The 20,248-nt window shown below is 38.5% G+C and overlaps 1 protein-coding gene across 2 annotated transcripts in view; it reads left to right on the top strand.

Annotated features, from left to right (window-relative positions):
• Window positions 1-20,248, top strand: part of UST (uronyl 2-sulfotransferase) — a 168,429-nt gene that overhangs the window by 74,082 nt on the left and 74,099 nt on the right. For both annotated transcript variants that reach the window (XM_039568862.1, XM_039568863.1), the window contains exon 4: window positions 7,439-7,518. In XM_039568862.1, coding sequence (XP_039424796.1) covers window positions 7,439-7,518 — 80 coding nt within the window. The remainder of the gene's footprint in view (window positions 1-7,438; window positions 7,519-20,248) is intronic.

The raw sequence follows: 20,248 nt of genomic DNA, 5'->3' as shown, positions 1-20,248 counted from the left end.
AGCAGGAGCAAATAATAGTCAAAAGGGTCTTTTATGATGACTTTCTTAATTCACTTCTAGTAATCAGTTGCTTCAAAAAGTTTCCCAGGGCCATGCTAACCCATGTTACTATAATATGACGTGTCCTTGATCCTATCTCAGCTTCTTGCTTATCTGTCTTTTTCATGTTTATTGCACAACCCTCACTAAGGGAAGTGAAAATACCACATAAAACCTCTTTACCCAGACACCTTTTTTTATGTTCCCTTAAAGCTGTAGAAGGATTATTTTTGCAGCTTTGTTTCTATGAAAGATCCAGCTATTTAAATTTTCTTCTCTTCAGGGTAACCATGTACCCACTGTAAGCATCACTTCTGTTAGTAGATTGATACAAGTAGTGCAGGAAAACCTCAGACTCAAAGCGCACAACTGTAGTCAGATGTTGCATAGGTCGCCAACTGCTGGTATTTTGAGCTGCTGATCAGGTAAAGGGTGCAATTGCTGCCTGTGTCACCTCTAGAAATAGCAGCCTGCAAACCACAAAAGGATGTGTGCAATGATCAAAATACGGATATGGGCCTGCCAGTGACATTGTGCTGTGATTGGGGGTCGTTTACTTGCAGCCTGTTCATGAGCACAAGTTTGTTATTTTAGATGCAGAAGTTCATTCCAGATGAAAATTTAGGAGCTGATATTGCTCCTACAGGTCTCACCTTCCTCCCCTTCGAGATGTCCATTGGGGTCCCACCTCAGCTGGCTGACCTAAGACTCCATGATAGTCAAGTTCAGCCAGAGGTGGGGACCAGCCAGCCAGGGCTGCCACTCCAGCCCAAAGGCGGCTGCTATGCGCGGTTGGGTGTGTCGCAGCAGCGACAGGCTGCAGAGGGGGACAGTGTCCCCTCACTGCCCCTCTTGTGGCCGAGGGAAGGCCTGTTCTGCGCCTGCTGCAGCGTCCCTCTGTGTATCCTACCAGCAGCACCATGCGGCCTGGGAAGGTTGCAATATGGTCCCATCAGAAAGGGATCAAACTATCCTGTGCTGCAGAGCCTGTCTGGTTAGTTTTTCTGCTGGGATATGGGATTTCTGTGGGTATGGCTGCTTTTGTGTTTTGGGCTGTTTGGGTTTTGTTGTATCTTTCATCAATTTTCATTGTTGATTGGGAGACATGTCATAAAACCCAAAAGTCTGTCAGGTGTTAGTAATTGCCAGCTTTCACCACGATCATCAGCTTCTTCCTTTCGGTTCTGTTCTGTCTTTCTCTGGTAGGTGGATTTTCCTTTGTTAAAACATGATACAAGATCACTTCTTCACAGTCTTGTGCTTTAGTCCAGCATGTAGAGATTGCAGAGAGGCCCAGACTTATTTTTGATGCAACCACTACACTGACAGATAATTATCTGCATTACCTTTTGCACTCCCTAAGCAGTTAAGTTACTAGACAACAAATGTGCTGGAAGTATTGCTACAGAGCTGATGATTTACTCTATAGATTGCCCTACCATAATTTATGTTTCTTTATTTTCTTTTATGGTTTATTTCCATAGTTACAATAGTCTCATAATTTAATGAGTACTTTTTCTGAAAAGTGCCTTTGATCACCAGAAAATGTGCTTGGAGACAGTAACTATTCTGTTGTTCAGGGCATTTTTAGTTGTCTTCTCAGTTTTTAAGAGCAGAATATGAAAAAATATTTTTTTTCCACCTTTAATGTGGTCTACACAAGAGGAAGTTAAGGGAATGAATGATTTCAGGCTCCAGGCATTGGAACAAGAAAAAAGAGCTGGGCAGGGCTGTAGGCTTTCAGCATGAGCATGGGCTTCTCACTTGAGATGATATGTCTCTCTTCCTTCTGTCATTCGTCTGTCCTGTGTTTGGTTAAAGCCCTGATCCAGCCAAGACTTTTCTGTAAATATTTAGCTTTTGCAGTCTGCTGTTGTTAAATAAAGTTAAGCATGTAGGTGTTCTTAATGACTGTGGGGATTGCACATAATTGGAACCCATATTCTCATTGCCTTTTCCAGTCTCCTTCCTACTAAGAAGTTTTCCCAAATTATGTGTGTCTGCCAGCAATTAGAACTTTGAACATCTGTGGGCATAAGGGAGTGATTTCTGGAAACAGATGTATTAATATGTGCCTTGCCATTTCCTATAATATTTTCAAGTAAATTAAATTCAGGAAATAACACATAATATTAAAGTGAATCTAATTGATGTGGCTTTAAAATGCCACACGAACTGCTGCAAAATGAAGTCTTCCCATGCCCTATGTCCCCCACTCCCATTTTATTGCATTCAGGAAAGTAAGAATGAATATGCTTATAGATACACAAATATCAGTCACATACAAGAGTAATTGGTAGTTTATCCTCAAATTGTTTACTTCTACCACCCATCATTATGGCTGTGCAGCCAACTTTATATGTAATTTCAGTTCAATGCACTAAAAATCCATCACTAATTTTTCTTAAATGCTTTTAAAGACAGAAAATTGGTCATGCCAGTTTGGGGAGGTGAATAAATTCTTGAAACCATTCCAAGCTTTTGAGAGCTGAAAATGAAGATCTAGTCTCATTCCTGGGAGTTGTGAGTTGTTTATGGAAATGAGTGCTGAGATAAAAGTGATATACCAAAATTCTTGTAGGTGCTTGTGCCTCCTGAGCCCTACATGCCTTCAGTAGAGACTGAAAGCAGTGGCAGAAGGTAAAGAGCTCACAAGGAAGAGAGATAGAGAGATTTTTTTTTTTTTGTCCTTTTCATGTCAATATTAGTGGAGATCATAGTGTGATCCAGCAGACCACACTTGGAAAATCCCAGTTGCCTCACCATTTTGATACATTTTGACCTCAAATTCTCACTGTGAAATACAGCATCTTAAAAAAAGTAACATTTTGGCTGTTGTCTGGGTGAGATTGTTATCTGCTTATTTCCTTTTGTTCCCAGTAGAACTTACTTGTTGCAAATCTCAAACAAAGCGGGGCCGCTCTGAGCACAGGGATTGGACTAGCCATGTCCAGAAAAGGGAAAGGTGTCCTCTCTCCAAGGCCAGAGTTGAGTTTTTGTGCAGGAACAATGCCGTGGCTAGAGAAAATCCATCCCCCACGTTTCTCCCCTCTCAGGGAGAGCTCCATCCAGCCCTCTTGGAGTCACTTCACGGTGCCATCTGCTGGAGCGTTGTTTGTAATGCAGCACCAGCCCATTACAAGTGTACATATATGTCGAGCAGTTTGTTTGATTTCTTCCATATGGCCACCTGAGATCCTACAGTGGTAGTGTAGGACTGTAGATTAAGGGAAAACCTTTCATCCTGGAGAATTGCCTCTTGGTGTTCCTTCTCAGGTGGGCTTTTTGTTTCAAAAATAGCTTGTGATTTACAGGATTGCCTCTGTGGATCTGGTCTTCTTTAAAGGGCCCCATTAAAAATCAGTGCAGAAAATGAATTAAGGAGAAAGAACTAGAAGAAAAGATAAGGCAAGGAGTCACAGTGGTAGAAAGATGTTACTCTAGAAAAGACACTGTACATTAAAATTAATTGGCATTTGAGGGGGATGAATGGAATGAGCAAATGTGTTGATCACACCACAGAGGTCTTGGCAACTGCTTGCTGTGGCTTAGCATCTCCGCAGACTCCAGCCATGCAGTGTGATGCTCCTCTTTCCTTCGGGAGCACAGCGCACCCACTGCTGTGGTTCGCTTCCACACACACTCTTCATGTTTTGCCATTTCCGTCTCTCTGGATCCTTCTTTAGCAGCATTAACTCCATGGAGCAATTTAGTTCATTTCAAGAGCAAATTAGTGTATTTTTTGGCAGTTTTTCACTGAGCTGCCTGGCTCCTGCAGGAGAGCTCTGGGCAGCAGTGAGAGAGAGAAATGGCTCTTTATGGGCCCTAATCCTAGCAGGTACATGCTCCTTTCGGACTTCTCCAGGTATTTCTACAGCTTCTCCCTCCAGCCATGGATGTGTTCTGATTCATCTCTTCCCTAACAGAGTTTGCCAGGGTTGTTTATCTTCTGCTGCTTGTACCTCTTTATTTCTTTTCAAACTTAGGATGACATGATAATCTGTACTTGTATGTCATTCTCCTCCATCACCCATTCCATCCAAAAGTACTTGTGTTCTTCAGCCCTCATCCTCTGCTCACCGTTCCTCTCTGTGGGTCCTCTACATCTTATTTTCTTTCTTTCTAGTTTAATCTTACAGAAACAAACATACAAACAAACAAGATCTAACAATCAAAACCAGCCAACCAAACTTACTCTTCTGGGGGACACTGGAAGATTCTTCTTTTTTTTGGTTTTTTTTTCCTTTAACATCATCTTAGAAGGAGGAAGGATGTCTTTTTGAGCAATACATTTGGATTGTTAGACTGAAATCAGTTCAGGACAGGATGATGTGAGAGGCCCATGGGAAATATGGCCACAATTTGCATGTGGCCACGAGCCATTACAGTTATTTATTTTTCCCTCCTGACATCTGTGTGTTGTTTCAGTTGAGCCTTACTTACCCTTTTGGCAGGGTTTTTAAAAGAATGGATTTTGCTTGTTTGTTCTTATGCACAGTGTAGCTTTATCCACATCTGCTTACAAGTTCAGTTGATCATTAAGTGTCTAAATATGAAGGTACTCTAAGTCAAAACAAAATTCTGTTTCTGCTTTGGGGCAAGCTGTTATCATAGCTCAAGAGATTGAGTTTGGTAGCAAGAGATGAAAAAAAAAAAAGCCAGGAGCCAGATGCTCTCTGTGTGCGTCTTTCCATCCCCCCTTTCCTCCTGAGGATGAAGTGCCTGTGCTTGTCCAGCAGCAGGTTCATGTGAGACTGACATCAGGTGAAATGGAGTGAGAAACGTGGCAGTGCTGTGATGTGAATCTGCCTCCTGAGCGCGAATTGCTGCAAGCCCTGAGGACAGCTGGGCCCCAAGGGAAGCTCATGTGGTGCTTTGTAACACTCACATATACCCCCAGCTAAGTTTATCTAGCAGTATTCTACTGTGGTTTTAGATTTAGTGTGATTACTTTGTATGGGTATAGTATCTTTATATCTCCATATTTATACTCTAGTAAGGTTTTTCTCATTTATTCCAAGACGGAATTACAGTGATGACCATGGGGGCATGAATAGAGTTTCTGTACCAGATCAGTAACTTCCTTCTGCCATCTTCCTTCCTTACTTCATGCAGATAGAGCAACACCAGTAAAATGCAAAATATGACACAAAGCTTCATACTGGTCTGAGAATTTTGCTTCTCCTGTAACTTGTCTCAGCAAAAAAAAAAAGAAAAACAAACAAAAACAACAACAACAACAGCAAATCCAATTTAGACACCTGATACATAGGCTCCAGGGTCTCCTATTGTTTGATTCTGCAAGGTGAATGAATATAAGGAGTTACCAGTTCTAAAGAAGTGTTTACATGTTGGGTTTGCTAGGAAAGCCTTTGTCTCTTCAGAGCGTGAACAAACAGTACTCAATTTATTTGTTCTAAGTATTGCAAAGCTTCCTGGGCTTTCTGATTCTGATCTGGACAAGCTTTGCTCTTCAGGTTTATAAATTTCTTGCTCAATGCATTTATATTTTACTGAAGAAGCTGTGCAAAGACCTCTTTGTGCTTGAATCAAACAGTCCAGATTCCATATAAGACTAACTAAAGACGGAAAGCTATTCCCTTCCTTTTTTTTTTTAATTTCTTTTTTTAAATTATTTTTTAATTGCACGTCATCTCTGCATATTCTCTTGTTTCTCTTTTCCCTTTATACTGTCTTTCTTTTGGTGATCTCGTCTTACATTCCTTTTCTTTAGGTTTACAGCCTTTTTCAGAGATAATATACCTTGCTATACTTTCTCAGACCAAATATGTCATGATGTATAAGGTCTGTACCTAATATGCCTCAATGTACTGAAACTAGTTTGACAGGAAAAAGTCCATCCTGAGAAGATGGACAAGCTGAACTGTTTGCTTCAGTGGTCATCATACATGTACGTGTATAATACCATTGAAGACAGAGGGAAAGTAAAGAAAATACGTTAAGTGTGTGCACTTTGTTATTCAGTCCTAGAAGTTCAATGGCTATTGCTTGTGTTGGCTGAAAGAAGAAGGCAGGGTATGTGCTCTGGGGAAAAGTGGAGAATGAAAGATGGATAAGAAGCAGTAAGATGTGACACACATTATAAAAACCATGGCAAAATATCAGTATATTGAAACTGGACAATAGAAGGGGAGAAGATTTGGCAATTGCTGTCTCTTAAATGTGGTTTGGCATTTGCTATGGCATGGGCAGAATTTTTTACCATGCTCTTTTTGCTGCTAATAACTCTACACATGCCAGTCACTTTATTTTGACCACACAACAGGCTGGATTCCATGTTTTTGCTTATTTTATCTTTGTCAACTCTAGCATTCAAGTTTTAAGAAATACATTTGTTTAATTAATGTCTCCTTAATGGTGTTTAAATTTGGTACATAAATTAATATGATTCAAACCAGAACGCGTGGTTCACAGATTTACCTCTTATTTTTCCCGGTGTGTGAATTGCTTTCTACTACCCTGTTTGTAAAATCTATAAACCTGTCATTTCAAGTGCATTTGTGTTCAGTGTCCATAACACAGCCTGCATTTGAAAACAGAACAGAAAATTGGAAAATAAATCTTAGGAAATTAATAAGAAGTAAGCAAAATTAACTGAAACATTGACTCTCTAGCATGATGCTTCACTAGACACTTCCAGTTTCTTGTAAGTCATAGCTAGAGCTCAGCTTACACAAAATAGATGATAATTTCCATTTTGTTGTTTACCTTATTCCATTTTAATGATCTGAAAATCCAAATTATTAATTTAATTTTTAAAAAATTAACATTATGTGAATGGGCCTGAACTAGAATTTAGTATCATCTTTCTAAAAGTTCCCATTTAATTTTTACTCCTTATTTGTTGTAATAGGAAAAGGAATGGCAAGTCCTGATTTTTATATTTAAACAAGCAAATCAGGGTGTCTTGGCTGTGTTGGGAGCATTTATTGTTACATGAAAATGGCCATTGGCTCAGCTCCCACTTTCTGTTACAGTTTCAGGCATTTTATGTTTTTGGCATTGGGGTGAATAGACCTAGTGTCTTCAGAGGGCAGCTGCTATTTGGAAAGCTCTTGCAGATTTAGAAAGAGTTTCAATTTTTCCTTTAGTTTATGCCTTTGCTTAAACTGATACCCAGTTCTGGAAGTATTTTGGAAGTACATAAGCTCCATGGTAGCAGAATGGTGTCTGCAGCTCAACCTTTCTTGCCTAGACATAAAGTATTCATCATGCTATCTTGAATGACAGTGTTTGGGAGGGATAGTGGGGAAGGAGGTCCTGAGTAATTCTATCAGACTTGAAAATTATATCATTATATGTTGTTTGAAAGTTTTATGTTTGTCTCAAATTGTGCATTGATGTAATGTGGAAAATTTGATTTGTTAATTCTTTTTAGATGGAATTGATTAAAAACATAAGCACTGCTGAGCAGCCCTATTTATTCACTAGACATGTTCATTTCCTCAACTTTTCAAGGTAAGGCATTTTTTTGGTCAAAAATATTTTTCTTTGATTTCGATTAATTGTAATACATAAAACATTTTCCCTCTTTTACTCATAAACCATACAATGCAGTTTTTTTTCTTCCTTCTGGCACTAGAATTCACATTCAGAAGTTGTTGCAGTTTTTACTGCATACTCATCTTTATATAGCATGATTATGTACAGTATGTTTGTGAAAAGCCAGGATGCTATTATATGCTTTTGCCTCCTTAGATGCTTGTGATTTACAGTGTTTCCAGTCAACATGAAAGAGATGCTAACTTAGGCCTTTAAACTGTACACTTGTGTTTTAAAAGTGGCAGAACACTTCTGTTAAAGTTTCATCTCTCTATAGCCACATACTAATAGGAGATTGAAAACTGAACTGAGTTCATTAATTTTGTGCCTGGAATGACTCTTCACCAATTCAAGCAATTTAATTTTGTTCTGACAAAATAGTCCCCGTTCCACAGGCTATGGAAGTATTTTTAAACCATGCAAACAGATTATGTTCTGTATCATGGGAATGCAGTTTCTTCTGGCAGATATTTAAAAGTATGCAGCAAGACTCTAGAGACTTTTATAGCACAGAATGTGAAGAAAATTGAATTTGGATGAAACTTCTAAGGAATTTTTGGAAGGACTTGAATGAGTGATTCCAGTTAGCATTTAGCCAGGATACAGAGGTTAAAGCTGATTGCAGATGGTTATTGCCCAGGCTGTGAATTTAATCTGGAAAAGATATTCAGGAGCCATGCTATCTGTGCCACCAAATTGTATTCCTTGCATTTAGATTTTTAAAAATTCTGTAGAATTACGAATGTACTGCAGATCTTTGCAAGAGCTTGCCTAAATATTCAGCATTTTGTTTACATGGTAACGTGAGTACATGGCTTCAGGCATCGGTCGACAGTGTAGTAAGAAATGATAAAATTGGGGGAGGGGCGTTCTTAGCTTTGTTTTCTCAGAAAATAAAATATTTTGAGCAACTGGAAGTTCACTTGATATAGAACTTAACTATAGGCATGATTTTTTTACATGGAAACAAGAAGAGTTAAAGAAAATTTTGATCTTCTGTGTTTTCTCTTCTGATTCCATCAGAGTTTCATTTCTAACATATTACCTTTAAAGAATAAAAATCATTAGGACTTTACACCTTTGGTAAACGTTCTCTTTTCTCTTCTAAACTGCAAGATCAAACAAGTATCCACAGCTGAGGGTCAAAGGGATGTTTTCTGATTAGACTGATTTTTCAGAGACAGTATTCAACATCAGGTATGCGAGAAAAAGATCAACAGTCTTAACCTCTTGCTCTTCCCTATAGATCCCATTTTCTATACCATCCTTGCCACATAAGTTTCCTGTTTCTTCTGTAGTGTATACATGATGTATCTACAATGTATTTGCCTTTTTCTTACAATACCAATTTGTGAAAATACAAAACCGTTACATAAGATGTATAAAATTATTTGTAGCTTCTGTTTTGGCTCTTCCTTGCAAACCTGAAAAACACATCTTTTGTTTTATTGAGAGTATGCTTGATTTAACTAGTAGATGTAGAGTAGTGAAAAGGCGATGAGTCTTCTAAATGAGACAGCATTGAATTGCATCAACATTGCTTACTAGTGGTATAGCATTTCTTAGTGTTTTCTGATAAATTAAGTGGTTTTGGAAGTTTTAGTCCCTAGTTTCAAAATGTATTAGCAGTGTTATACCTAACAGTGAAGTAGCATGTTTTATATTTTCTCGGTTATTTAATTCTAGGGTGATTTTTTTTTAAAACTGATTTCATTAGGAAATGGATTGTCAAGTATTGCATTTACAGAAATTTCAGGATGTGATTTAAATACACATTATAAATATGACAGTATTGTGAAAGTGTTCCAGTTTTGCTTGATTTCTTTAAACTATTCATTTATAGAATCCTTCCTATCTCCAGTAGTTAGCTGGACTCAGATTGTCAATGTAATACTGTTCTTCCAGTTTGCCCCAGCTTTTCTGCCAGCTCAACATAAATGTCATGCAAAACTCCTCAGACTAAAAGAATGGGGGTCCAAAGTTAACATTTCTTAACATCACATCACATTGCTATTGATGTGAGTAGCAGCAATGACAAATCAGTTGAATTTTCTGCCTTTGTGTCCTGTATCTGCTTATAAACCTGCCAGCACTTAAAGCTCTCTGATTATTCAGAAAAGTATCACAGCATTTACTTATGATTGTTTCCAAGTGAAAACAAAAAAAGGTTATATCTTCTGTCCAGAATAAATCTTCAGTGGAAGTGAGCTAAGCCCTCAGTGGTGAGTTTGAGTACATGCATGTTTCTGAAGCACCATTAGTTTCGCTGAACAATGTTCTAAAACCTTGAAAATCTCATCCTGACCTGAATGCTTGCCAAGGCCGTTTTCCCCTCATTTTTTAACGTTTTTTAAGATTGCCTGTTGGTTCAGCTGAATAAATTAATCCATTATTACTGTCCTGCATCTTCATCTTTTTGATTCAGTACTATTTTTTCTTAATCTGAAGTAGTGCAAAGAGGCAGACAAAAAGATAAATCTTAAAAGGACACGTGAAAGCAAATCTTATGTGAATTTTCACACACGTAACTCAAATTAATTCCAGCTTCAAACAGAAGATAAAGAAAACTTTCTTGTTCTTCTTTCATGTTGGTGAATTTCTACATCACCCTTGTCATAGAAAAAGCTTTTATTCAAAGTGTTTTGCAGCTTCTGTTCCCAGTCTATCCAGTGCAGTTAGGGCTAGCTGTAGGAGATGACCCCTTGCTTCTGGAGGGCGACTACTCCATCCAGTCCATTTCGAGACTGTTTCTTTTGTTAGAAGGTGGTGCTGGTTTTTTGTGGTTTTGGGGTTTTTATTGTCTTTTTCTGATTTGAAGTTTATATGCTAAGATTGCTGGGAAAAACATCCAAAGTGTTAATCAGCAATAAATTTTAAATAATGTCTCTAAGCAGGTAAAGATTTATATGTTGATATATTTGCTGAGACTCCAGATGTTGCTGGCAGTTCCAGGCAGTACAGTGGTGAAGAAGCAGAATAACCTGCAGAGAGATAAAAGGCTATTTCAGAATAGCTGCAATTTGTTCACTGTGCTTTATCATAAATGCCTGTTGTCATCTATTTAGTCTGAGAAAAAATGAAGCAGGAAGAAGCTTCAAGTTTGTGGAAAAGCCCCACTTGATTTCTCAGTAATCTTCTGCTGAATGAACTGTAACAGTCATTGGGCAGTGACTCAAGACACTTGGTGTGTGCTCCAAGTGTCACAGATTTCAGAGAAGCGGGAAGAACATTTGCAGGAATGCAGAGGTGGGTGGCAAGGCCATGGTTTTGGGTAAGGATGAGTCAGGGATGTGGCGAATTGCACAACTCCTGCTTTGGTCACGGGAAGGCAGCATGTCTCTCTCCAACATCAAACTCTTACCTTCCGAGCGTGCACTTACAGACCCCAGTTAAGGCAGAGCAGGAAGCTTGGTCATTGGTCATATCAACACACATACCCTGTGTTGGGGTAAGTGAGTGTTGCAGCCGAGTGTGTAAAACCTAATGACATGCCTCTGTCAGTGACTGGGGAGCTTTTCTTGTTTAAAAGCTGGCTGATCAGGTCAGGGTGAAGTCAGAGGAGGGAGAAGCATTAAAATGACCACCCAGAAAGTGAAACAGGCTTTTTCATGTCTCACTGGAGCTGTGAATTCTTTACTTTCTGCAGTAGCTATAGGCCACTGAAGAATTAGCCCCTTTAAAATTTCCTATGATGTGCTAAGGAGATGCAGAGATAAAGCACTGACTATTTAATTTTACAGTTTAATTAGCCCTTATAATTCAGTTCAGTGTATCTTATTTGTTCGGAGCCGGGATGAATTATCATTCAGCACTGCTATGTCAGGAGTCATCCTTTCTGCGCTGTCAGGCTGCTGCCTTCTTCCTTTCAGCTGCAGTTTAATATCTAGGGTGTGTATTTGGAATATATGTGCATGTGCTTGAGGGGAGGGGACAACACTTCACTTTTGGCGTAAGTTTCTAAAGAAATGAGAGCCATGCGGCAGTTCCAGGTGTTCTGCCTGTCTTTCCATCCCCTCCCCAGTTCCTAAATAATTTCTGAGCATGTTGGCCACTTTCAAACCACATTGAGAAGGTCAGTAGAAGACTGAGACAACCACACTGCTGCAGGTACATCTGCTGAAAGGAAAGCCATGCAAAACAGAGCTGGGGGACTTTCTGCTGGGCCACAGCCAGCAGTCACCTCCCTGTGCCCTGCTTGGATGCCAGCCCCAGCTCTGTTGTGTCCTTCTTGCTCAGTGTGAGAGGTGTGTGGAGACAGGTTGTGGGGAGGAAAGATCTGTTGGGTCTTCTGCCTGGGAAGGAGCTTGCCTTTAGTCCCTAGAATCAACATAAGAAATATTTCCAGTTTTCTGGTTTTCATTAGCAGAGTTCATGTGTAAAGTTCTTGTTTTTCTTGAAAAAAGCCTTTTTTCATAGACAGTCTGTATCAGCATTACTGAAATTTTGTTTTTATTACTTTTTTGCACAGATACAATGGCCAACACTAACTAATAAAAATTCATAAAGTGAGTTGCTGTAGCAGCAGACAGTGTCACATGCAGCAGTGCTGGTCAGCTTGGCCATTTTCCTTCAACTCTGACCTGAATTCTGACTGGGTAGCAGTAAGTCACATGTTGTATGAAGGCAGCAATGAACAAGGAGAAATTCAGTCTGGATAAGCCCAAAACTAAACTTGATTTTTGAATGTTGCTGGGATTTTTTTGTTAGTCATTGGTTCTGTGTTTTTTCTCATGCAGAAGCAGCTCCAAAAATTACATTTTAACACAGCACTTTGATGTTACACCATTCTCTTGTTCTTGCAAAATGTATCTATAGCTAACAAACAAAAAGGAGGTAAATCTTGGTGAATTAACTTTGTTATGTGAATAAGCTGCGTGCTTGAAAGCTGAAGCACACTCTGTGCTGGCAGCTTGTGTTTGGAATGTTTGCATGTTAGCTTGTTGATCATTTGGAAGGTTTGGATGACACATTTACAATTTTTTTTTGGCCAATAAACATCTTGCTTTGCAATGACTTAACCTACGTATGTAGATCTTTGGTCCATTGATTTGGAAATAGAATTTCACTTTTTTTTTATAGACTGACTGGAGGTCTGTAAAACCAGAGGGATTCTGTGACGCCATTTTCATTGTCTTAAGACGGAATCATGAGATTTTTGTCGCAACGCTCAGATTTTTTAGTAATTTGAGAATTATTGTTTCTTCTTTTCTCTGGAGCAAGTAAGGCCACACAGCATGTTCATGTTTTACAGAACCTGCCTATTATATGTCAACCATGCTTCACTAGCATTTGAAAAGAGTGTGCTGAGCAGATGTGTGGAGCTGGCATAATAAGATGCTGAATGTCCATGACCCTTTGAATGCAAACTCAGGTATACTTTGTACAAAGAGCAATAGTTGAGTCAGCTTGCACTGACTCTATACAGCTCAGCTGTGGGAGGGGTTGGGCTCTTTGAATGCCTCCTTGAATCAACATCTTGAAACAATGATTGCAGCCTAAGATTATCTACTGAAGTAGTTTTATGTTGTGGGATTTTTTTCTCCGTAAAAAAAAACAAAACAAAAAAAAGAAAAAAAAAAAACACCACCACCCAAAACATGCACACTTAGGAAAATGTCATTAAAAGTCTAGTAACCAAAGGAAAAAAAAGTTATCCTCTGGGTAAGCTCTTAAAAGTAGGGAACTGTCATCTAAACTCATGTGCATGGCATTAACACTGTGTCTTTATGTGTGTTCGTTATAATCTGTACTTTTTGCTAACACATCATGAAACACTTTCTACCATCATGTGAGGTCTGCCTTGTAAAGTACACATTTCATGAATGGCCACATGGTGCTGTAATCCCTCCTACATCTTTTTTTTTCCTTTTTATACTACATTTTTTAAATTATGTGAGTGTGTAATGATGATTTTTAACTGTGACTTGATGGAAGGCTAAGCACAAATCTAATGTGCAGTTTGACCTTTGTATGATCTAAGCAGGGTATTTTGTTGTTTTGGTTTTTGGTGTTTGTTTTTTTTTTAAAGCATTGCTTTATGGTGAGTTTTTCCACACATTTTAGGATTATTTAATTTAGAATTTATTTCCCTAGTTTTCCTGTGTTCTTTGCATAATGGACCTTTTATCTTTCATTCAGCTGGTAACATGATAGTCTCAGAATAGAGATTGTTGCTTGAAATCTAGTTACTGAAGGTGGGATTAGACATAACTCCTGAATTATCCTGTTTTTACTGTTGTTTAGCTTCCATGCTCACATTCACACTGCAGATTACCAGTTTGGGAGTAACTTAATTTAAAAAGGATGACAATTAGTCCAGAGGAGTCCAAAAGAAAACAAGAAGAATGATCAGAGATTTTAAAAATTTACCTAAAATCACAGGAAAATAAAAACAAATAGAGAAGACAGGGAAAGAGGGGACTGTCATAACAATTCTGACTTTTTTATTTAAAAGGTTCTGCAGAGATAAAGGAACTGTGCTGCTCTTAATCAGTAATGATAACACAAGTGGTGGACTTGAATTGTATCGAGTTCTAGATCAGATATTTAGGAAGAGGTTTAAACAAGGACAGCAAAGCAACAGAATAGATTATACTTCAGGATTTTGAAGCTGGTAGTGGCATTTGAATAGCTGATCCTGCCTTCAGGCAAAAAGATGGATGGTGACAGTTCCCAGTCATTTTGAGTCTTTTTTACCCTTGATAAATAGGTTTAAACCTAAAACTTTCATCTTTCAGGAAGGAAATGGAAGTCTTGATTCTAAATCACCAGTAGTGGAGAATCCGCTGCACTTGATAAGTTCTTTCAATAGTGAATTGTTCTCTCAGATAGTAAATTATGAGTTATTTTTCCTCCTAATTTTTCTGAGAAGTCCAATTGACTCCTTTTCCTTGGATCTCACAGTGCATTTGTTTGCTATGTAAAGACTCATCAAATTTTTCCTGTGTAGACTTTCATGTGTAATTTCTTGCACACTGTCGTGCAGTCAACTCTCAGCCTTCTCTGTGTTTTTTCCTTCTCATTCTCTTTTCAAGCTGAAGGCTTTTTATTTTTTTCATCATTCTTGTGATGCTGCGTTGCACTTTGTTCATGTTTTGCTGAAAACGGACTCGGTGAATGGTCACATGAGTGCTATGTCAGGTCTTTGCTCCTCTCTTGTCCTGCTTCTCAGAAAAAGGGAAACTAGGATTATTCTGGCCTGTAAGGTCTCCCACGCTTCTGATAGTATGTGGAAGTATGCATGTCCTTGCCAGAACTACTCCTTCCCTGTGAATATGCTCTGCTTCAGGTTCTAGATGCTTTGGGTTTCATTTGCCATACTACGGTGCAAAATATCTGATGTCTTTCTTGCCTGATGGCTAAAGTGGCTCTTCACCAGCAAACCACTTCCTTCATTATTCTCTCCTTTTGCAGCTTTGTTTTCTGAAAATATTAACCGTTTTCTCCTATCTTCTGAATCACATATTGTCATGTTAAACTGTGTAGATTCAGAGCCTCAAGCAGAGTGATGTCCACAATCCCTCTTTGATGGGACAATTTCACATCTGTGACAGGGCAGCCATGTTATAAGTTTCACTTACGTTGATTTTTAAATTCTATAGATTGTATACATGATATATACTGCCAAGTCACAATGAGTTATTCTTTTGTTATACACAGTTTACTGTATGTCAGTTTCCATATGGACACTCCTAACATTGAGTTGCTCTCTGGAACAGCCATTTCCACAGGACAGCTGGAGTCACCCATACTGCCCTTGATAAATATATTCGTACAGGAAGCTGAATATGCAGTGCTGAGTGCATTGCAGCATCCTTTGCATAATAACTTTCCTAAGAAGTCAAGTCCCAAGATTTTATGCAAATGTAACGATCTCAGCCAAATCTGTGGTCCCATTCAATTTTGAAAATACATCTCTTCTATCTGTCGTGTTTGTTGATTTAATACTTTCCAAAGAGCTGCATCAGCTATTCTACTATTTGCAGGAAATTTATTGTAATACTTTTTAATTAGTTTTTCTGTTCTCCTATATAATGTGCAGCATTTGCATCTCTGAATTACAGTGCAACATTAATCAGAGGTCCAGAGAGATCCTGGGCCAGACCTTTGGAAGAAAGTCTTAAATACAGGGTATCTGGAATTAGGTGATTTTAATTAATGCAGAGTTTAGCTGCTGATAGTCTTTTGTGGAGAGTTAGTGTTTACTCTCTTACTTGTTTCCAGCTATAACTTTGCATTACATAAATGAAAGCATAATTAGTATTTCCCTTGTTTGGGACCCACGCAGGATACTTACCCATGTTGGTGCTGTTCATTGTGAATTTATATATTAAACTACTTTGATATCCTCAGGAGAATGAAAAGTATAGGGTAAAAAAAAAAGACCACATTGTTTAGCATGCATGAATGACTGACAAAATACAGCCTAAAATATTCTGGTAGATTTACAGGATAGTGAAATAGAGAAATACAAGGCTTTACAGTGTTATCTTTTAGCCATTCACTGGTCTGAGCCAGCTTACTAAACAGTTCCTAGAGGACTCTGTTGTAATTTTACAATGACGTGACCCAGACACATCACTTCAGAAGCTGAAATTTCTACTATTGAAATACCAGGTCCAGAAAGGGTGATTGATGAGGGGTGTTGCAAGTGTGCACTATTTTACTGTTAGCCTTGTACCACTGGGCATGTTGTATCCCTGCACACACCTCCTATTGAAGGCCAGGCCAGGCATAGATGCAGTTTTGAAATGAAAATACTTATTTCATAGAATATAGATCCATTAAGGTTGGAAAAGACTTCTAAGGTCATCAAGTCCAACTGTTAACCTACACTGCCAAGTCCACCACTAAACCGTGTTCCTGAGTGATGCATCTACATGTTTTTGAATGCTTCCGGGGATAATAATTACATCACCTTGCTGTATTGCTTGTTTTGTGTCTGGGATAAACTAGAGAGCAATAACAAAAAAGCAGACTGGCATAACATTTAGTTCAGCTTGCTGTGGAGAGGCAGTCTAGCTAGTACTCTGCAAGAAAGGAAAAAGGCTTCATGAAGCCAAAGTTTTTAACTGAAGTCTGCTCTATATAGTCCTTGTTCTGTATAGTCCTGTATAGCTATATAGCTCTGTAGAGTCCAATTCAGCTATGCCAGTACTATTATGACTGAAATAACAGTATAGGTGACATAGGTGTATCAGTAGAGAAATGCCCTATATCAACACTCCTGATTCTAAAGAAAAGGTTGAAAACATGACCACAACATAAGGATGAAGGCTACAAGAGAGGCACTACAGACAAAAGTTAGAAGATAAACAAACTCCTTGATTAGAGAGGCTGGCAATACCATGTAGTCCCAGGCAGGCAGTACCTCAGCCCACTCCTATCTGCAGCTCATCCTTGAGGAGGATCATTGGAGCATCCCAGAAGTCCCCGGTGCCTTATGTGCAGAGGATTGCTTTGCCACAAGTTCATGCTAATGCAAGATGTTATGAAAACTTCATTTCAAAATACCTTTTTCAGAAGATAAATGTTGAAGTAACTGCATCTTATTTAAGTCCTAAAAAGGTGTAAGTTCTATGTTAGAGCTTTTACATGACCTCCCCATGAAGCTATGCCGCAGGGCAGGTAATTGACCTCTGACATAGTTGATGAGTAAAGATTGCTGGGCAGTTGTACTCTAAGTGTGTGATTCTCAGTTGTATGGCACTGTAAAAGGAAATTGTGCTTCCTTTATAAGAAGGACACAATATGCCTGTCCCTATTGATGTTAGGTGGCTGTTGGTTCTTGTTTGCTTCCATTATACTGAATTTCTAGCAAGCACCCTTTTTGTTTAAGGAGAAACAGTGTATGTTAAAAGAGTAAGAGGCAGACAAAGCTCTTACAGAGAACAGGTTGGGAGTCATCTTTTCCTTGATTTTTCCTGCTTTGCCTGCAAGGATGAAGAAACCATCTTCTCCTTGTTTGTAGAGTTTTGTATTAAATGCAAAGGCAGCAGCCTCCTGAAGTGAGATGAAAAATAATAGGAGCTAAGAGAGCCTCCATTTTTTAAAGCCCAGCAAATCACTTTGATTGATTTTTTTCCCCCTAACTTGCAAGTGGTTTGTAAATGGTTTTAAATAAAGATTTTGCTCATGTAAATAATAAAATTGGAATTAATCAGAAGTGTGAAGGGGCAAGCTCACATACTTCTTAGGCTTTATTTTATTTTGCTTTTATTAAAAAAGACATCGGGGAATATATTATTAATGAAGCTAAGTATCATTGATTGAAGCCTGCAAATAATTTTTTTTTATGAGGACTCCAAAAATATACCTTCAACAACAGATCAGTTAAAACTAATGGGATTTACTAGTGTATATATAAAATAAATCAGGAGACATTAAGTACAGGAAGAGCGTTGTGGGAATTGGTGTATCCACTGGTGTGGTGGTGTCCTGACCCACTCTTCCCGGTTGCACTGATGGGCTGCTGGGCATGAGAATATTTGTGCAACTTCATCATGTGGGATCCAATCATGATCCCACTCAGAGAAGGCAAGCCTGGTGCTCAAGCCTAGAAAATACGTGTCCCATTTTGAATCCTTCACAATAGGTGTTTGAGTGCAAATAAGGTGATGTGATGTATAATGAGGGCACATACCTATTTTTTTGCAAGAGCACTTTCATGTGGGTGTTGTTAATCTGAAAAGTTTCACCCGGGAGAGCATTTAGTATGTTGTGATTGATAGGTATCTAAAAATATGCAGAACATACTTGAACAAATGGAGCATTGATTTGCCCTTTTCTTCTCCAAATAGCTTAAGGTAATTGATTTTTTTTTTTAAACTGTTAGGATTTTTTATGCTATGTGAGTGCTGCTTAGCTTCCATAAAAGACTCTGAGTAGAGTCCATAGAAACAAATGGTTGAAATCTAAAGTATTATAAACCATGTTTTAAAAAAAAAATGCACATTTGAATAAGGACCAGAACAGACTCGATTTTTCTAATAATTCCTTGCTTGTTCCCTGGTAGAGCAACCCACAGCTGGGTGTATAGCAACCGGTTACATAGTGCAGAAAATCAGAAATTCGAGCTGTCCTGTGTTTGGGGAGGTGGGAAGCACACACAGTTCTCTGTTTCGGAAAGGGAAGTTCCTCTGTAGCATTTGTGAAAGAGTGACCTCCCATCTCAGCTGTCCTCTTGGGATGAATGAGCTTATGTGAGCCTCCTTTCTCCAGGCTTTTGGTCCTGAATTTACTGTTCTGGTGTTCAGAGACATGACCTTACCAGCAAAAGGATGGGCTCTGGGACTTTGATGAGTCAGTTATGCAATCTCACCCCTCCTTTCACTTCAGAAAAGAGAGTATGTATTGAAATTTTCTATCAAGGCAGCTAATACCTGTCCGGTTTGGATTTTTCACTCTTCTGATGAGCATTTAGGTTTAACATCCTCTACAAAACCCGGAGCAGGACATCCCTGCTCTCTTGCTTCTATGAATCTTGTGATCTTTTCGTCTTTGTCTTAAGGCAACTTGCTGCTGTCATCCCTTCTTACTGTCTCTATTGCTTCCCCTTTTCTTTGCTCTCCTCCACTCCCTTCTGTCTTTCGATTATTGCTATCTGCATCAAGCAGCAGGAAGATAATGTATTCAGTAATTTAGATGCAATCTATTCTTTCCAGTAATTTCACTTGAAAAGTTTACTTCAAAACTACCAGGCCAAGGCATCCACTCAAAGCTTTCTGTTTGAGTAAATACTGTCAAAGCATTATACCCACACTGTCCTGTGGTATTTGCAGAAATGCCTTTTTTTTTAAATGTAGGTTTTATTTCTGTATAAAGATAAAAAGCAGCAAAGATAAGCTTAGAGAAGAATTCAGGATACTAAATTCAGGATATTTCACTTGCACGTCCATGTCCGAATTGGGTTGTGCACTAATCAGGAAGCAAGGAGCATCTGCCTTTTTAATTCGATTGTTTTAAAATTTTATGCTGTCTGTGCATTTTCAAATTATGGCAGTGATCCTGCAACACTGAGGTCAATGAAATTACTGATACGCATAGTTAATCATGAGACAAGCCTTTGCAGACTGTATTTAGGGGTCTGGGGAATCATGCAGAATGAAAATCAGGTTTAAACTCTCTGAGATTTTTCTCGTCTTTTACTAGAATCCATAATTTTAAACAATTTTGCTGCCTCTGTAATATTTAGGAGGAGCCCTGGTCTTTTATTATACAAATTCAATTATTCATTGACTCAAAAAATGAGGAGAAACTGAGAAGAGTTTTTTAATTTAAAGAGTGTCTTCAGTTTTCTCTCTCTTAATCTAGTATTTTACATTTTAGAAGAAATTATATAAATTGTGACTCAGAAAATCATCAGAATAGCATTTAAATACTTTAATATGGCTATGTCCTCAAGCTCCCAAAAATAAAGCATAAGCTAGTGCTTAAGTGAGAATTTTTCACCTCAATTGGGGAAACAGAAGGGAGAAGCATAATCCATGTTCTTAGATAAGGAAAATTCCAAGTTGAATTTATCCTACAAACTTCTCAATCCAGGAAGGTTTTATTTTATTCTTTGTCTCACAGAATTTGTAGTCCATAAGTCTGTTCCAGGAAGGCCAATTTTTTCATTTTGACCGTGGAACAGTGTAAGCAGCTT

The sequence above is a fragment of the Corvus cornix genome, chromosome 3 (genome assembly GCF_000738735.6).
Source record: "Corvus cornix cornix isolate S_Up_H32 chromosome 3, ASM73873v5, whole genome shotgun sequence".
Classification (NCBI taxonomy): domain Eukaryota; kingdom Metazoa; phylum Chordata; class Aves; order Passeriformes; family Corvidae; genus Corvus; species Corvus cornix.
The sequence above is the reverse complement of the archived record's forward strand: the minus strand, read 5'-3'. Positions and strand labels throughout refer to the sequence as shown.